The sequence below is a fragment of the Neovison vison genome, chromosome 13, assembly GCF_020171115.1.
Source record: "Neovison vison isolate M4711 chromosome 13, ASM_NN_V1, whole genome shotgun sequence".
NCBI lineage: Eukaryota > Metazoa > Chordata > Mammalia > Carnivora > Mustelidae > Neogale > Neogale vison.
Window position 1 is genome coordinate 152,003,808 of NC_058103.1, and position 18,066 is coordinate 152,021,873.

Below are 18,066 nucleotides of genomic sequence, written 5' to 3' on the forward strand. Positions count from 1 at the left end.
CCCCCAGCGCGTCGCCGCCCCGCCTGCAGCCCCCCCCGCGCGGCCGTGACGCCGGACGGCAGACCGCCGGACTCCGCGACCGCTCGTCAGTGACGCTGTCACACAACAAGAAGCGCCTGCGACGGAGCGAGCCGTCCCCAGCTGCCGCACGAAGTTGCCAACTGCGCTGAGCAGCCGCGTCTCGCCGGTCCCAGCGCAGCGGCCGCCGCAGGGAGCAGGGGGCGGGCCTTCCCGATGCTTCCGGGTCGCGTCTCTCTACGTCACTGCGAGGAGAGGCAGGCGATTGGTCAACAGAGACGACGCCCGTCTGGGGCAGGACCAGACAGGGGCGGGACCGGGGCTCCGGGGAGGGGCCTGAGTAGGGGCGTGGCTCCCGCGGGGGGCGGGGCTCCAGCCCGGATGCGCGACTGCGCAGTGCTGCCGCTGCTGTCGTCGCGGCGCCAGGAGGGAGGCGATGGCGGGCCCCGCGTGGATCTCCAAGGTGAGAGCCCGGCCGGCGGGTGTGCGGCGCGCGGGGTGCGCGGGCCGAGCGGCGGCGGCGCTGCGCGCGGGCCTCGACGGGCGCGGGCGGTGCGGCGGCCGTGCTCCCGGACGCGCGCGCCGGCGGCGGGCCAAGGTCACGGCCGGGCCAGCGTGTGCCCGCAGGCGCCGCGCGGCGGCCGGGGTGGGGGTGGGGGTGTCCCGGGTGGCGCGGGGGTCCGAGCGCGGCCGGCGGGGCTGGGGGGGGATGGTGTCCCGGGCGCGGGCCGCGCCGCTCGCGGGGACACCCGGGCCCGCCACACACGGCGCGGGCCACCCCCCGCCCCCGAGACATCCCACCCCCGGCCCCGGCCCTGTCCCTGCGGAGAGCCCCGCGACCTCGAGGAGACCTGTCGCCGCCCTTGACAGCTCGGGGCGGGGGCCGACCGCGGAAGGGGCGTCAGGGCCCCCGCGGTTCCTGGGCTCAAGGTCACGCGGGGAGTCGGGGTCGGAACTGGGGGCGGCCCCGGGCGTCCCGCTTCCTCGTTGTCGGTCCCATTCTCCCTACTCGTGGCCAAGGTCACCCACATGACAGGCACAGGGAAGAGTAGGCCCTGGGTCTCCTGTTGCGCTTCAAGCATGGCCCCTGGGAATCTGCCGCAAGAAATTCCTTTTTCTTTGGTAAAACTTGGTGCTATTTTTCTCCTTTGCTTTGAGCTTAAAGAGCATCCCAGGTCACTGTGATTTAGGGACCAGCGCTCTCCTCTGAAAGTCTGCACCCCGTCCGACCTAGGTTTGCATCTGGGGCAGCCCTGCGGGTTGGCTGTGTGACCTTGAGCCGCTGCTTCACATCTCCGGGCTGTCGTGGCGGTCTGTAGGGGGTTGTTTGAGCCTTGGCCGCGGTCCTGGGAGGGCGCGAGTTCCCCCGAAGGCGCAGCCCCGAAGCTTCCCCAGCATTCCCTGTCCATCTTGCACCGCCCGGCGGGCGGCGTTCCTGGGCCTCAGGGAGCGGGGTCTGCTTTGTCGGCCTCTCCGGACCGGCTTTGTGCCTGACGGTCACTGTTCTGCCCCATTTGCTCCTGAAGGTGAAGTGATTTCTGGTCATGGTCTCAGCAGAAATCAAACCTTTCGTCATGGAGGTCGCCCCCACTTCCTGCCTCGTCTTCGGTGGGTGCCTTGCGCTTCAGAGGGGGGCTCAGGCGGCTGCCGGTGATGATGTGCCGGTCAGCCTGCTTTGCCTGCCGCGCGGACTGCAGGGAGAGACCACACGCGGGTGCTCAGAAGCTGCTGGGCTGTGGGATCCGATGAGGGTCTCCCCTGACGTGGTCGCCCGTGTGGCCCTTGGCCAGCATTGGACCTCTGTGGGGCCCGTTTCTCCCTTTAGGGGTTGGAGCGAGAAGGAGCTGCAGAGCCCCATGCTCCCCGGGATGCTGGGAGGCTGGGCTCATGCTTCGGGCAGAGTGGTTCCTCTCTTGGGGGTATGTGCAGGGTTTAATCTGAAAAAGTGGTCTGCAGCTTAATCTTTTTATCTAAAAAAAAGCTTTATTTAGAGAAAATCCTGGGTTTCTAAAGACCTTTCTGGTTCTGAAATGCCATAGTTAACAACGAGCAGGTTCCCCAGCAGCAAACATGTAGTGAGTGAGACCAGCCGTACATCCAACACTGTATTTGTGTATTTTTAAGTTGGGTTGTGAAGATGTAAAGGGAACAGGGAGCCATGGATCGAGACGGCCCAGCACCTGGTCAGCCCAGTTCACGCTCTGTGAGCCTGGCCCTAGTCTCCTTGTCTGAAACGGGCCACTGATACCTGCCTCTCCAGGTTTTGTAGCGGTAACATAATGTGATGGGTGGACAGATGCAGTGTGAGGTACAAGACAGTCTCTGCCTTAAAAAAATCGCATTTTATTTACAGTTCTGGGTCATTTTAGTGACTGAGGTGTCTGCTGCCTTAGTCCAAGATCACATGGGAGAGATGACCAAGTGGACCATCTGAGAGAAGATCGTCCCAAGTGTTAAGATGTTTGCTGGGGTGGGGCCTTGTCAGATAAAAGAGATGGTCACGGCCAGCCTGTGTCTCTCCAGAATGCATTCATTGAGCACCTCCTGTGAGCCCCGTGCTGTTGTCGGCACCAGAGGTCCGACAGTGAAGACATAAAAATCTTTGTGCTTGTAGATTGACATTTTAAATCATGGGTTGGTTGGGTTTTTTGTCATAGAACATGGGCCCGTTTTGTATGACTGTCTTCCCCCTCTCTCTCACCGGGATGGGCTGTGCTGGGCAGGGCTGGGCAGACGCGCTCATCACATTTTATCGTGTTCCTGTCACCAAGTGCTGTGACACAGCCTCTCTTCCAGGGGCCCGTCTGTCTGTGGATGAATCATATTCTGGGATTAAGATTTTTGCCACCGGTTTTGGCACAGAGTGTTCCTTTGGGTCCGGAGGGATGACTGTACATGCCAGTCCTTCGCACCTGCTGGGCTCTTGCTTCGTGTCTCGTTAGTGGACGCCAGGGTGACTGCAAAGGGTCGGGCCTCACGAGCACCGTCCCCAGGAGGGTAGACCAAGCCAGGGTGTAACAGATGGCTTACATATCTAGCGTGAAAAAAAATTACCTTTATAACATGTAATGAATTTTTAGTACCTGTGGTCTGTGGACCCAGTTTCTTAATAGGACTTTGTACCAGTTTTCATGACTCGGTTATTAAAGTTCAAAGTAACCTTTTAAAATTTGTTTCTAGTGTCTGGTAGCGTTGAGTAGAAACCAATATACCAGTGGTAACATCTTGGGCTAGTGGGGTTAGGGGGTCACTTTGCTTTTTTCCTGTATCCTCTTTCCTGACAATTAATAATAATGACCACATTACTTGTATTACTAGAAAAATAAGTAAAATCTTCATTCTGTGTGACATAGCTGTCAAATGGTATTAAATAAACTTTATTATATTTTGTTTTTATAAAGTGTAATTACTAAATACTCATGGGAGAAGAACAGGCACTTCTACTGGTTCCGTCAGTAGTTCCTTCCACCAAAGGAGCACTGGACTGGGAGTCAGGAGACTTGTAGTCTGGTCTCTGCAGCTGTAGGCAGATCCCGACCCTTGAGACGCCATGCCTCCACCTGTGTAATGAATGAGTTGGGCTCTGGAATGTTTAAGGACGCTTCCAGCTTAAAATTTGTGATCGTTTTCTTTGAATATGTGTTTCCCCCCCAAAATGACCCGGTAGTCAAGAATGTTGACCTAAAACCTTCCAGATCGTCTGAGAAAATTTCTGTGTTTGAGTTCAAAGGGATAGTTTCATTTGACCCTCAGCATTTTTTGGCAACTTAAATTCATCAAGTGAAATGTAAAAGTACATAGTACTGAAATTTTCAAGGCAAAGGTAAGCAAAAACTGAGGTTTTCAAATCTGAGATAGCTCGTCACGTCGAGCTAATATAGAAGTTCCTGAATTACGTGTGCAAACTTGCCGCATCCTCAGTCATCAGAAACGGCCTCATCTCGACCCCTGCCTGGACGTGGTTTAATTCTCTGCATGACATTGCTTTGTTGATATTGATGTAGGTCTCTCGGCTGCTGGGGGCGTTCCACAACCCAAACCAGGTGACCAGAGGTTTTGCTGGTGGTGTGAGTATAATTCCATCTTTTATTTTTTCGTTTTAGAAGTTTCTCAAGAAAGATGCTCTAACACATTTATGATACAGTTTTGTGTTGCCATTTACTTAAAATTTGGGAAAACCGTGTCCCACTTACACTGGATATTTAGATTCTTGGCTGACATGCGTAAATTCATCGGCTCACTTCACATTTAAGAATTACCTTACAGCTGGCTCTGTGAAGCCTGTCACATTGCGGTCTTCAAGGAGCCTGGTTAAAAATAGAAATCACCCTTGAGCCTGTCGCGTCCCTTCGCGATCTCACTTTGGTAAGACGGTTTCTTTCGAAACTAGTACAAGTTGAGAGAAAATTGTTGAGAAGCTTCAAAGCCTGCTTTGCATTTTTATTTTGTGAGCTTCCCTAAAAAGCGTAGAGGGACCGCTGTTAGGAGGGCCCCCGACTTGTCTGAGCTGCGCGGGCTCGCACGGCCTCTCACAGTCTTTACAGACGTGTTAGTGGATCTCCCATTTCTCATTAAATCTGCTGCTCTTAGAACCCCCAGCCTGGAATTCCGTGCTTCAAGAGCCGGCACCACACTGTCAGCGCATTCTAAGACTGTGGGCCCGCGACTTCCTGTGGGTTTTGGTTACCCCCTTCTTACAGAATCAGATTGCATTCCATGATTCCTCTGCTCCCATACAACGTCTGACTCTGGGGCGGGTTTGTAAGACCTTCGAACCTCTTTTCTTCCATTGACTTTCTGTGCTGTGGAAGAAAAGTGGATCCTTCTGGTGGCCTGATGGCGTTTGTTTTACGCGGTGGGAGAACAGGAGGAAGAAGCTGAAGGGTTCCTCGGGCTCCTGCTTGTGCAAAAGACGCAGAACGAGGCTTGCATTTCAGGCGTCAGGCCGGCCGCGCTAGCGTTTCGGGCGCGCTCAGAGCGGACGGGGCGACCCGCGCGCTCTGCTGTGATTTAAGCTGTCCGTTTCGTAGAGATATTTGCCCGGTGGGACGGGGTTATATTTGAAAGAAATAAGAAGAGGAACTAAATTTTTAAAAGATGTGTTCGGTAATAACAGAGACATTCAGACATAGTCCACCTGTTCAGTGAGAATCAGCGGAAGGCAAACGACCAGTGACCCTTGAGTCCATGATCTACAACAGTGTAGCGCAGGCAGCTGCTCGGGGAAAGACCAGACTTGCCGCTGAGAGCAAGTCCCCCTGAGACCTGTTGTCTCCGAAGGGGAAAGGCTGTGTGAATATGCTCTTACGTCACCGAGGTCCTATCATCCCGTCCCTTTACACAGTTTTATTTCTACGTTTGAAATGCCGGCTTGATTAGTTTGAGTCTTTGTCCTAAAGCTCTGGTGTTGCATTATAAACACCTTGTCATTCTGTGGCTAACGCAGACTCTCCGGTGTGACCATACTTGCTGCTCTTGTAGGCCCCACAGAAATGCTGCCGGGCGTCACCTAGGGAGCCGGTGTCACAGAGGGACTCAGGACCGCGGGGACTCCCTTGTGATTGGAAGTCCGATGTTCTCTGAGTTCTAGAACAGACCGCAGCAGTCCTCTGGGAACGTGTTTGAAAGTGTTTTTAAGCCTGAGCAGCTGGGGTAGGACAGACCTCCCCAGAGTCCCCGTGGCGAGGGAGCAGCTGCCTTCATGGGAAGCCCTCCGGACCCCGGGGACGGAGCGTGGTGGGAACTCGGTTCTCTTCGGTTGCCCAGACGTGAATTAATTGGCCTCTTTGTAGCTTGTCTGAAAAACATATCCATTGGGAAGTCTGCTCAGTCGTTGATACTTGTGTTATCTGAAGAGCATCACGTAAGCCTCACGAAGGCCTCGGAACTCAGGTGGAGCGAAGTCTCTTCTCTTGAGGGACGTGTCTCTTCCTGAAGGCCTTCCGGTCTTCCCGAGCAGCCCCCCAGGAGCTGGATTTCTCTGCGAGTGATGTTCTTTCCGGACCTTCCAGAGTTAACCCTGACTGTCCTCTCCGGTGATTCTCACGCCCAGGTTCAGACAGTCACTCTAATTCCAGGCGACGGCATCGGCCCCGAGATCTCGGCTGCCGTGATGAAGATTTTTGATGCTGCCAAAGTAAGTGCTGGGAACATGCGTGGAACGATCGTTGGTAGGGAACTTCCCTTGGGCATCTGGAGCGTGTGAGCTCTTGGGATAACTTGTGGGAGGTGGGTTGGTGTCGCCGTCGCCGTGACCCTGGCTCAGGGCGGCTCGCTGCGGCCGTGGGGGCAGGAGCGTAGGCCGCTTCATGGTGCGCGGGCCTGCGAGCCGTCCGCTGGGCCGTGGGCTCGTCCCTGCCGGTGCCCGTCCGCCTCGTCCCTGCCAACCCGACCAGAGCTGCTGTTTCAAAAAACCGCGTAGGAGATTTTGAAAGATGAAACCACATCCCCGCTGTGGGGTCGCCCGGAAGCGTGGGAACGATTATCGTGGCGGCGCAGCCCTGCGGAGGGGCAGGTGGCGCGGAGGGCCGGGGGCTGCTCCCCCGCTGTGAGCGGCCTGTGGAGAAGGACCCCCACACCAGGGGTCTCCTGTGCCGGCTGCCGGGGCACATCTGGGGAAGAAGGGGACCCTGGCGGGCCCGTGTGTGGATTATGGACCGTATCCGGGGTTTCCCCACAGCTGTCCTGCAGCACAGCCGGCCCGCCACGCGCTCGCTGGTTTGCAGCGTGGTCCGAGTGCGCGCTGGTCCGGGCGTGCTCTGAGCCGTGCGGCCAGCACCGCGGGCTACTGTTAGACCGTTCTCACCCCCCACACAGAAGTCTTCCTCTCCTCAGCGCTCGCCGCCCGTCCCCCAGCCCTCCCAGCCCGCCCCTCCCTCCGCCGGCCCCAGGGCGCCACTTGGCTACTTTCTGTCCACACACTGGCCTCTTCCGGACACTTCCTGTGCATAGTTTCCTGCTGTGTGGTCTTCGATGATGGGATGATTTCTAGTTCACGCCCGTGCCCTGGGCGGCCGCGGTGTTCTGACTAGCCGCGGGAGGAGTTGGGAGAAGAATAAGGGGGCAGGTGGCAGCCTGGAGCGGACAGGGCAGGCTGGCGCGGAGAGGCCCTCCGGTCACTCTGGGGAATGACCTCTCTTCTCGCACGCCAGGAACCTTCTGGACCTTGATTGTGCGTTTTCACCAGTGCCCCCGACGGGGAAGACGGGTCGTCGGAGGTGGGTGCCGGTCACCCCCGCGGCCTGCAGCTCACTGTGCTCTGTGTCACGGCATCTAGGCGCCCATTCAGTGGGAGGAGCGGAATGTCACGGCCATCCAAGGACCCGGAGGAAAGTGGATGATCCCTCCCGAAGCCAAAGAGTCCATGGACAAGAACAAGATGGGCTTGAAAGGTAGTGGCCGTGCGGGCTCGGGAGCGTGTCTGCGCCACGTGCTGTGCTCTCGCAGGGCCGCGCCGTAGGAGCCAGGGCTGACCGCGTTGCGGTGCAGCCGTCCCCGTGGGGCGGCCTCTGCCTTCCCCCGCGTGTCTGTACCGGTGTGCGGCTGACACACGCACGTGCTTGTGGGTGCACAGCGCGGAGGGTCACCTTCCCTGCCCTCCCGCTGGCGCCGCCGGAGCGGCCTGCTCACGGCACGGTGGTTTCTCACTTGGGCGTTTTCTCCCCAGTAAGAACAGTACGGGCCGCTGGCCAGTGTCAGACGGAGCTGTGTGTGGTCACCCGGATTCACCTTTGCTCACTTTCCACGTTTTTAATATTACTGTAATTAATACGTGCTTCAGGTCACGATCGAAAACACAAGCGCGTGCCTGGGTCCCGTGGAGCACAGGCTGTGGGCACGGACACGTGGGAGTTTGAGTGCCCTCTCCGCGCCTCGGTGCTGGGGGCTCTGCTGGTTTCTTTCTCTTGCTTTGTTGTTTCCTTCACTTTTAGTTTATTTATTTTTTTTAGTTTTCAAGATTATTTATTTTTTTGACAGAGCACAAGCAGGGGGAGGGGCAGAGGGAAGCAGGCTCCCCGCGGAGCAGAGAGCCCAAAGCGGGACTCGATCCCAGGACCCTGAGATCATGACCTGAGCCGAAGGCAGCGGCTTAACCCACTGAGCCACCCAGGCGCCCCTTCCCCTAAATGACAGCAGGAATGTTGTCACCTCCTAGGTGCTGGGGAGGGTCAGATCTGCCACACCCAGTCCTCCCCCGGGAGGGGTGGTGTTTTTGAGTGCAGTAACGTTCCGGAAGGCTTCCAGGCAACTCTTCCTCCCTTGTTTGAGTCCGGGAGGGGGACAGTCAGGGACAGGCCTTCTGCGTGCAGCCCAGGTGGGTTAGCATGTGGCCTGGGTGTGCCCACCGGACGCCCGCCCGGTGCCCGTGTCTCACGGCACTTCTCATCCTGACTACGCCCCGGTGGGAAAGTGAAGCAGGAAAACCTGGAACTTCAAGTCAACATTGTGTACTTGTGTCCGTAAAGAAGAAGAAAAGGCGGCCCCAGAACGTACCCCGTTGTCATCTGCGTGTCCTGAACGTGTCCTCTGGGTGTCCTTCTTTGTCACAGGCCCTTTAAAGACCCCAATAGCAGCTGGTCACCCATCTATGAATTTATTGCTGCGGAAAACGTTCGACCTCTATGCGAACGTCCGTCCGTGCGTCTCCATCGAGGGCTATAAGACCCCTTACACCGACGTGAACATCGTCACCATCCGGGAGAACACGGAAGGCGAGTACAGCGGCATCGAGCACGTGGTACGTTCGTCTCACGCACGTTCTCATCGCGTCACCTTCTGTGCACTTGGGACCGTCACTCGCGTCTCCCGGTGTCGGGAGCCCCTTGCGGGGACGGCTCCCCGTGACCTCTGTGAGCTGGGGGCTCGGACCCCGGCCTGGGGCGGGCGTCTGCTGGGAGTCTCGATCCCCCTCACAGGTGTGTTCTGGGCCGGGTGGCCTCTGCACCTCAGTTGTCCCCATCCGTTTCGTGGGCCCCGTGACGCCTGCCTCCCAGGGCCGGGGCTGCTGTGAGCCCCATGCGTCCCCCATGGCTGGGTGCCCAGCGTTAGCCGCGCAGTGAGGCTGACCCGCTCCCCCTCAGATCGTGGACGGGGTTGTGCAGAGCATCAAGCTCATTACCGAGGAGGCCAGCAGGCGCATCGCGGAGTTCGCCTTCGAGTACGCCCGCAACAACCACCGGAGCAACGTCACGGCCGTGCACAAAGCCAACATCATGTGAGTCCCTGCTGGGCCGCGGCCCCGCTTGCCGTCGGGGGGCTCAGCGACGGGCGTCCCTTCCTTCTCCCCGGCCAGCGGGCCGGGCAGCTCTGTCTGTGAGCAGACTGGCGGGGAGGAGGGACTGGGCATCATCAGAGCAAGACACCGGAGACTGGATCCCCAGCTGGTGTGGTCACGTAGCCGAGGCCACACAGGTTGAAGGGCAGGCGCGTCCCAAGTGGCCTGGGGCAGCATGTCTGACACGGCCGTGTGCCAGGGCCGTGTGCCTGGCCAGCGCCGTCTGACGGGTCCTCGGCGGTCACCCTCTGTTCGCCACAGGCCGCTGAAGGCAGCTCTGGACGGGCGTAGACACGTTTCCTGACCCGCGAGAGGGCTGGGGTGTGTCCAGCGGTATCACCATTTAACGGAGTCAGGCTTAACATTTTCTTCCGTTTCTTCATTTTTGCTGGACAGAACTATTAAAAATAATAGTTTTTATTATGACCAGACTATTTTACATTTTTATGCCCTCTTGTACTTCCAGAAAAATCCCCATTTTCAGTTTGCTTTTTATTAACTGCCTAAAAATTAATTTTACTATGATTGAAATCAGATGTCTGGGCTTCTGGAACTAACACTTCTTGACCTTCACTTTGCTCTCTGACCTGACCCTTTTCTTTCTGCAAACCTTTCTTTCAACCATTTTTATTTGATTAAATACAGGCGAATGTCAGATGGGCTTTTTCTGCAGAAATGCAGGGAAGTTGCTGAAAACTGTAAAGATATTAAGTTTAATGAGATGTACCTTGATACGGTGTGTCTGAATGTAAGTATCAGTGCTTGCTCGCCTGCTTTCCGCGACTGTCGTGGGCGCGGGGCCCGCCTGCTGGTCGCTGAACACACTGTGCGTCCCTCGCAGATGGTCCAGGACCCGTCGCAGTTCGACGTCCTCGTTATGCCGAATCTGTACGGAGACATCCTCAGGTGGGCCCCGCTCTGCGTCGTCACGCCTGTCGTTTATTGCACGCGCCCTGAAACGCACGTGGCTTAAGGGTTTCATTCAAATACAAAAAGCACAGCGTGTGTCGGGTGACGTGGGTCCTGGCGCGGTGGTGGGGACGTCAGTGATCACGGGCTGCATGGCCGACGCGTTTCATTAGCCACGTTGGCTCTGGGCCGCGCTCTGATGACCCGCCCCCTCCCTGCCGGAGCGGTTTTGTTGGTTGGTTGCCGTGTGTGTGGCCAGGAGGCAGTCCTTTCGACAAAATTGTTGTGACTTTTGACGTCATTTCAGACTTACAGAAAAGTCACGAGATGGACAAGGAACTCGTGTGTCCCCTGCCCCGCCAGCGCACCCCTGCTAACGTCACTTCTCCCCCTCGCGCTCAGCCTGCCTTCCCCCTCCGGGTGGGCCCCTCCCCAGCACGCGCAGAGGTGGCCGTGACTGCTCCGTCTGTTGGTCGGCGTTCCGCCGCGACGGTCGCTTCCCTTCTCTCGTAGTTACTTGTGTCCTTCTGTCCGTTTGACTCACGGGTAGAACCGTCACAGCCATTACCTGTGTTAGCCAGTGCGTGTCCTTTGAGCTGTCGTGTCTTCTGGACGCAGCCCACCGTCTGCTTTCTGCAGCAGTAAGCTGCCTCCGGCCCGTCCTGGTTTTCTGACTGGGGTCCCAGATAGCTGTCTCAAGGGGCTCTGGTTCCCTTTGGCAGAGAATGGAGTCCGGGGCGCTGGGGGCGCAGTGGGTTGAGCGTCTGCCTTCAGCTCAGGTCATGATCTCAAGGCCATGGGGTTGAGTCCCGCGTCAGGCTCCCTGCTCAGTGGGAAGCCTGCTTCTCCCTCTGCCTCTTCTGCTCCCCCTGCTTGTGCTCTCTCTCTCTCTGTCAAATAAATAAATAAAATCCTTAAAAAATATTAGATGAAATCCAAAGTCTGGGCGAGGTGTTTAATTTTTCAGAACACCCTTTGAAATGTTTTTCTGCCCCCAGTGACCTGTGTGCGGGACTGATTGGAGGTCTTGGTGTGACACCAAGTGGCAACATTGGAGCCAACGGGGTCGCGATCTTCGAGTCGGTAAGGACCCGGGTGACATGGGAAAAGCAGCGTTCACTTAGGAACGGCCCGAGGGTCCGGGACGGGTTATCTGCACAAATACGGTTCAAGTGTTGAGTTTTCCCAGGAGTCATAAGAAAACGGTGCTTTCGTTGGGTTGTTCATACAAGCGTGGTTCATTCATTCATCTCCCCCTTCTTTGTTTTGTGTCCTTGTTACGCTGTGTCCTTCCTCGGTTGCAGCACTCGTCAGAGGTTGGAAAGGGTCGTCAGTCTGCATTGTTGCGCTTTCCCCGTTATTCTGGCTCTTGGTTTTTCTGAGGCTTTCCGTCCTGGCCCCGTGGCTGACGATAAGGGACGTGATGGGGCGCAGTGTCCCTGGGAGGGGACTGTGGCTGTCCCCCAACCGTGTTTGCGTTTCTCGCCGGTAGGTTCACGGCACCGCCCCGGACATCGCAGGCAAGGACATGGCCAACCCCACGGCCCTCCTGCTCAGCGCCGTCATGATGCTGCGGCACATGGGCCTTTTCGACCACGCGGCGAGGGTGGAGGCCGCGTGCTTTGCCACGATTAAGGACGGGAAGGTACGGGTCGTCGTCTTGTGCACACTGCGTCCGGGCGGAGGAAGCAGGCTTCGGCTCCCGAGCACATGCGGTGTGTGCTCTGGGGAGAGGAGCTGCGGGTTTCTCCACGGAGGCCCGGGAAGCACCGGCCAGAGACACCGTGTGCTGCTGGAGGAGCCACGGTTCGGGGCCCGGAGCCTGTGAGGCCTCGATGTCCTGTGTTGGGCGCACGATCTGGGCCAGGTCCCTGCCCCTTCCCCCGCAAACCCGGGTGGTGCCCCTGATAAGGTCTGCGTGGTCCTCCGCGGCCAGGGGAGTGGAGGTCCCGGCCACGGGGGCGGGGGGCCAAGCGGTTTGTGCAGATCGGGTGTGCGGAGACGGAGCACTCCGTGTGAGTGTGAGGGTGAGGACACTTTCGTGAAAGCGGCCCTCGTGGCTGTCGGTGCCGCGTGACGGTGTTCCCCGCACGAGGCGTCTCTGTCCGTCTCCACCCCTTTGGGGGGCCCGGGCTGGGAGCAGCCTCCTCCCCCGTGAGGGAACCTGCCTTGTCCACGTTCCCACCGCGGCTCCAGGGCAGCCGGGGCTGGCGCGCAGTCGGGCTGGAGCCCGGCCTGCTGGTTCTGCGCATGGGCAGGGAGGAGCGGGGCCTCGAAGGCGCAGGCTCTGTTCCAAGCGGCTGTAGCAGCCCCGCAGGGGTCCACGGTGGCCCTTGGAGCTGTGCGGGAGGTGGTGGGACGGGAGAACTCAGTGTCTCGGGGTCCCTTTGTGAGCGAAGGGAGTTCAGGCTGGTGGACGGCCGGGCCGCAGGAGGGTTTCCCTCGTCAGAGGAGAGACGGGGAGCCGGTGGGCCGTCTCCGCGGACTGGGAGCCGCGCTGTCTCCGGCTTACGAGTCGGGCCCGGCGGGACTCACGCTGGCCCTTCAGTTCGTTTCTCAGCTTCCCCACATAGGTCAACTCTGCTTTTTAAACTTTGAAACTTCCCCAAGGGATTTGTGCTTCGTTTAAAGGTCCACAGTCGACTGTTTTCTTAGGCTGTGCTGTACTGACAGAGGCACAGTTCTGGAGAGCCTCCCTCCTTCCCTGTCACGAGCGTGTCCTGGCTTCGCCAGGTGTTCCGTGTGCGCTGACTGGGCCCGTCACCCCCGGGGGGGCCTTGATCTCCGGGGGTGGGGGGCGCGGCCGGACCAGCTCGGCCCGCGTCTCCCCGGAGCGCTCTGGGAAGCCGGCCTGGCTGGGCTCGAGCGCGTGGCTGCCTTTTATCTTCGCTCTTTTCTCCTCGCAGAGCTTAACGAAAGATTTAGGAGGGAACGCAAAGTGCTCCGACTTCACGGACGAGATCTGTCGTCGAGTACGGGATCTGGACTGAGGCCCCGCGCGGCGTCTGCGGCCGTCCGTCCCACCGGCCGCGCAGGTCACGCCCGTCGTGCCCACGTTTGCTTCGCTTCTTCCCTGATGGGCCACTTAGATGTTGCCTTTTCTGAACAAAGTCTGTGCAGAGGCTGCTGGTGACGTCCTCAGGCCTGCTCTCTGAGGACTTTCCCCAAGTGCTGGTTTTATTTATTCGGTGTCTACCTGGTATATGTTTTTTGTAAATTCTGAGTGGACTGTATCGTTTGCCATGTTAATCATTTTACATTTCGGTTAAAATGGTTTTTCCTCAGCTGTAAATACGATACAGAATTAATAAGAGAAAACAACTTTTTAAAGAAAACCTGTTTTCCTTGGTTTATGAAGAATGTAATAGAAACAAAATAGATTAGCGACATGTTAGTAAAGGTGATATTCTTATAAAACTACACGGGCACGGGAGAGGCCTCCTGGAAAGTTCAGGTCAAAACCAGTGGATACGGCATATTTCTTAGCGATGTGGGGAGTAGACAGGCGCGTCCTTCAACGTGAACTACTGACGTGAATAAAGACTTTAAGAACTAGGTAATGGGTGATGTAATTTTTGTTAATAACGCTTGTGGGTTCAGTTACTTTGTTACCTGGAGACGCACCCTTCTCGGGGAGAGCTTTGGCAGAGCGGGGGGCGGCGGCAGGACCCCGCAGCACGTGTCCCTCTGCCCGCAGCAGCCCAAGGCCCCCACCGCCTCGACTGCGGCTATGGTTAAACTGGGGGTGCTGGCCGGCCTGCCCTGTCCCCAGGGCACCGAGCCACTGCCCGCTGTCCTGCCTCAGCAGCGCCAGTGAGAGATGAGCCCGCGGTCCAGCCTGGGCTCCGCCACTGACCCCCCCCCCCGCCTCTTCCCCATCCAGCACCTTTGTCCTTGGTGTCAGACGCTGTCACTGTCGTTAGCGACTCCAGTCCTGTCTTGGACCCCGCTCGGCGTTGTGGACCCATGGGCTTTGCGTACTGTACCCTGAGCACGCGGGATTCCTTAGCGAGGGTCCCCGTCTGGGTGCTGCCTCAGGCTGGTCCCCACAGTGTCCCGTGTGGGTCGGTCTGTTCAGGCCGTGGCTTCCTCTGCTCAGCGGGAGGGGTCTGCTGTACTAGAGGCTCCAGAACGGACTGAGGGGTACCCTCTCACCGCCCGTCTCCTGGCGGGGCTCCGCGTGTTTGGGGGGTGGGGCTGGCGAGCGTGCGCCCCTCCACGCCGTCTTGTGCCCCGCGGGCTCCGGGGCACGATGGTCCCATGGGTGAAACACCCACGACTCCGACCCGGCCTGCCTGCTCCACGGACAAGAAAAACCAGGTCCTTGTTGGCAATTCTGTTAAACGGTTTAATACTCAAATCCCACCCGTACAATCAGATACGCGGCAGCGGTTTTATTAAGCATCAGGTCAGCTGGCAGGTGTCCTGGTGCTGGGACAGGCGCAGAAGCGGCCACGGTTCCAGAGCAGGTCAGCTCGGAGCTGAGTTCCAAGTGCTGGTGTCCTGCAGCGTGCAGAGGAGCTCCCGCCGTCCTCCCCACTGTCCTCGCTGTCCTCCCCAGCGTGAGCTAGCGACCTGCCTGCTACTTCTGCGGGGAGCGCTGAGCTCATGCGTCCCCTGAACAAAAAGCGATGCTTAAAATTAAAACTACCCACATGGGAAGCTTCTGGAGTCGTCAGCTGCTGCTGGCACCGGACCTGGCAAATGTAGAGGCCAGTGTCGTGGCCAGACACGGCGCCCTCAGAGCCCTGCCCGGTGTCCGTGCGCCCAGACCGAAGGCGACCCGGAGCTCAGGCCGGCCCTCCAAAGACCTGCCGTGTTCAGCGGAAGCCGGGAAGATGCCCCTCATTACTTCTTTTGCTCCTGGTAAAAGGAGTCGATGATGTCTTTGTACTTGTCCAGAACCATGAGCCGTTTCAGCTTCATCGTCGGACCTAAAGGAGCAAATGGAAAGAGGGAGTGAGGCCTGGACGCCGCGAAGCCTGGGAAGGTGTGTGTAAGGATCTGGGTGAGGCCAGCCCGCAGGGTGGTGCCCAGTGACCCAGCCCCTGCGGCTACACCCTCGTGTCCCCCTCCACTGCCCCAGCATCGTCCCCGCAGCCGAAGGGCCACCAGGCCTCACGAAAGACCATGAGGTGCCGCCTTCCTTATCCTGCACCCATTTCTGGTCCCCCCCAAGCATTTTCTGTTCTCTCGGGTGAATCCATGACGGAGACAACAGACCCGCACAACTACGGTTTCTGTCCAGGGCTCTCGGCGAGCCACTGTGCCGGGAGCACACGGGCAGCCTCGGGACAAGGCTGCGGCCAACAGCCGCACGGGCGAGCAGGCAAGCGCCTGACGTCCTGACGAGCTGCCGGGGACCGTGCACACGACAGCGCGGGGCTGTCTGCTTGCCCGGCGGGCGGGGGAGACCGGGAGCGCCACCTCCGCCGACCGCCGTCTTCCCAAACCCTGTCCTTGCTCCTCTAAAGCACAGTCACAAGCGCGACGTAGCTTGGGGGCCGTTTAGAGGCTGAACGCGCTGTGGGCTGTGACACCAGACACTTCAGAACCAAAGGCCTTTCCGGAGCTGGTCAGAGAGGACACCTGCCTCCCTCTGTTCGTGCCGGCCAGCCAGATGCGCTCCACGCTCTGAGGGTCTCTCAGCGTGCTGCAGCAGCCTCACGGGCCAGAGGCTGTCCTAGAAACCATCCCGCCTCCCCCGGCCGCGAGCCATGTGCCCCAGCCGAGAGTCCCTTCTCTGTCCAGCCGGGGCTGTACCGCAGCTTCCCCGGTTTTGCGGATCAGGGTCCAGAAGGTCTTCCTTTACCTGTACATGAGCTGAGCCCCCAGAGCCAGGGCCTTGGGGTCTGCCTGCTGCTCCCACTGTGATTTCAGGGGAGAATGGCCCCCCAGTCAGAGCAAAGTTAAAGGTTGTACATTCGAATTCATAGGCTCCAGCACACACTTAGTGCATGTGGCAGACTCTCCCCGGGCGCGAGCCGGCACCGCGCGACCGTGTCCTCTCTCCAGGAGGAGGCGGCCGTCTGTGGCTCTCTGCTTGCCCTGGCTGCTTCCTGCCAGTCTGCTGTGGCCCCTGCCTGCCCACACGGCCCCCGCGGTAGTGAGGACAGACAAGCAGGAAAAACAAAGCCCTACCCAGCTCTCCACCCGAAATGGAGAAGTCCCGCTGGAGAATGGCCCACTTCTGGATGCAGTAGGGTCGGGCGGCGGCCTTGCTGTTGACCCTCTGGATCCCCTGCTCGATGGCCCGGTACACGGCCTCGTCCTTGGTGTCCACGATCTCAGACACGGTGGTGGCTTTGCTGCCCACCCGCTGGCAGAAGGCCACAGCTGATTCGGTCAGGCTGTCCGTTGGCTCAGACGTGTCTGCATCCAGCACGCACTGAAGAGCCAGAGGTCAGATCGGGCCCAAGCCTCGGCCCACAAGACCCAAGCCCCAGTCTCGGAGAGGGTGGGTCACTGCGAGCTGTTCCAGAGAGCCCGTGGTGGCAGGACAGCCAGAAGGACCTCAGCCAGGAAAACCATGGGCTTTTTCCCCCGCTCAGCAGCCTGGGCTTGGAGCATCTGGTCAGGGAGAGCCAGGGCAGGAGCCCTGGGGAGCCAGGCTGAGCTGGACTATAACGGGTCATCACAGCCGCTTGTGACCTCTTGTGTTTCCCGCCCCCACTGCAGGCAGCCAGCACGTTAGCCCAGAACAGTCTGAGACGTAGGTGTGTCCCGGCCGAGCATGGCTTCTGCCTGGACCAGACCCACACTCCCCCAGAGCCAGAACCCCTGACATACCTTCAAAGTGAGCAGCATGGACAGGAACTTCCTCTGGTCCCCGATCAGCATGGCATTGCTGATGATGGGCAACTCCGTCTTCACGGCCTCCTCGATGGGCACAGGGGGCACATTCTCTCCGCCCGCTGTGATGATTAATTCTGGGGAGGCAGGGCCAGGCCCCCGGCATAGGCTTCAGTCCAGGTGCCCCGGCTGGACCAGGACCCAGCCTTGCCCCCAGCCTCTGGAGGCAGGAGCGCCTGGCAGCACTGGGGATACTCAGGGTCGGGGGGGCAGTGCCACGCCCTCAGAGGCTCCTCACACCCCCTGGGGGACACCTGCTGGGAGATACACCTGCCGGTGGGGGATACCTACTGAGGGACGGTGGCAGTTCCTGGAGCAATGCCTGGTTGGGGCTCCCACTCCTTTGCTCATCGTCCAAGACTCTGCCTGCTCAGGCCTCACCCAGTGCCGCGGACGTGCCACTGTTACCCCACAATTGAACTGCCGCTCCCTGGCAGGCACCCGGCACGCGCCGTGGGCCAGGCGCTGTGCTAAGTCCTACGTGTGCAGTGGTTCACTGAACCCTCACAACCGGCCTAGAAAGCAGCTCATTTTATAGATGGGGAAACTGAGGCCTGGGGCGGTTAGGTGTCTTGTCCAAGGTCGAGTAGCGTCTGGGAACGTGGTATAGCCTGTTCCTAAGCTCCTGCCGTGAGCCTCTCCCCCTCGCCTGCACCGTCCCAACAAGCCCTCCTGACTCCGTCTAACAGCCCACGTGCTCTTCTCAGGGAGCCCTTGTCCCTCTGGGGGGGCCGCCCCCCCCCGAGCTGCAGTCCCAGCGTCCAGGCCTCGTCCACCGCCTCGCTCGCTCAGGCATCGCCGCCGGCGCGTGTGCGAGACCAGCGTCTGCACTGAGCGCTCCGGGTTCCTCCCTGGAGGGCAGTTTACGGCCAGGCCAGATGGTGGTAAGCGGACATTTGCTCAGCACACCTGGCCTGCTTCTGCTGGGTTAGCCCCCCAGTTCTAGTTCAACAAGGAGGAGTTGGTCCCCTTGTGTGCAGGTCCCGTGCGGACACCTGGCCGCAGGCAGCTCC

The 18,066-nt window shown here is 59.1% G+C and overlaps 2 protein-coding genes across 7 annotated transcripts in view; one reads left to right on the forward strand and one right to left on the reverse strand.

Moving 5' to 3' along the window:
• The first annotated feature begins 396 nt into the window (after positions 1–396).
• Positions 397–13,756, forward strand: IDH3A (isocitrate dehydrogenase (NAD(+)) 3 catalytic subunit alpha). 2 transcript variants are annotated; one of them, XM_044229503.1, is made up of 11 exons: positions 397–481; positions 4,023–4,085; positions 6,071–6,154; positions 7,295–7,409; positions 8,568–8,755; positions 9,099–9,232; positions 9,938–10,040; positions 10,134–10,198; positions 11,200–11,284; positions 11,694–11,846; positions 13,108–13,756. In XM_044229503.1, exons 1-11 carry the CDS (start codon positions 455–457, stop codon positions 13,189–13,191), a joined length of 1,101 nt encoding a protein of 366 aa, XP_044085438.1. In that variant the 5' UTR covers positions 397–454; the 3' UTR covers positions 13,192–13,756. The 2 variants fall into 2 exon arrangements, with proteins under 2 accessions (XP_044085438.1, XP_044085437.1); XM_044229502.1 differs by having other exon boundaries at positions 6,096–6,154.
• Positions 13,757–14,535: 779 nt separating this feature from the next.
• The window catches only part of ACSBG1 (acyl-CoA synthetase bubblegum family member 1), a 41,040-nt gene continuing 37,509 nt past the window's right edge, over positions 14,536–18,066 (reverse strand). For 4 of the 5 annotated variants that reach the window (XM_044230828.1, XM_044230823.1, XM_044230826.1 and 1 more), the window contains 3 exons: positions 16,991–17,130; positions 16,343–16,589; positions 14,536–15,135 (listed from right to left, as the gene is read on the reverse strand). In XM_044230828.1, coding sequence (XP_044086763.1) covers positions 15,050–15,135; positions 16,343–16,589; positions 16,991–17,130 — 473 coding nt within the window. In that variant the 3' untranslated portion in view covers positions 14,536–15,049. The remainder of the gene's footprint in view (positions 15,136–16,342; positions 16,590–16,990; positions 17,131–18,066) is intronic. The other variant, XM_044230827.1, reaches the window with a different exon arrangement.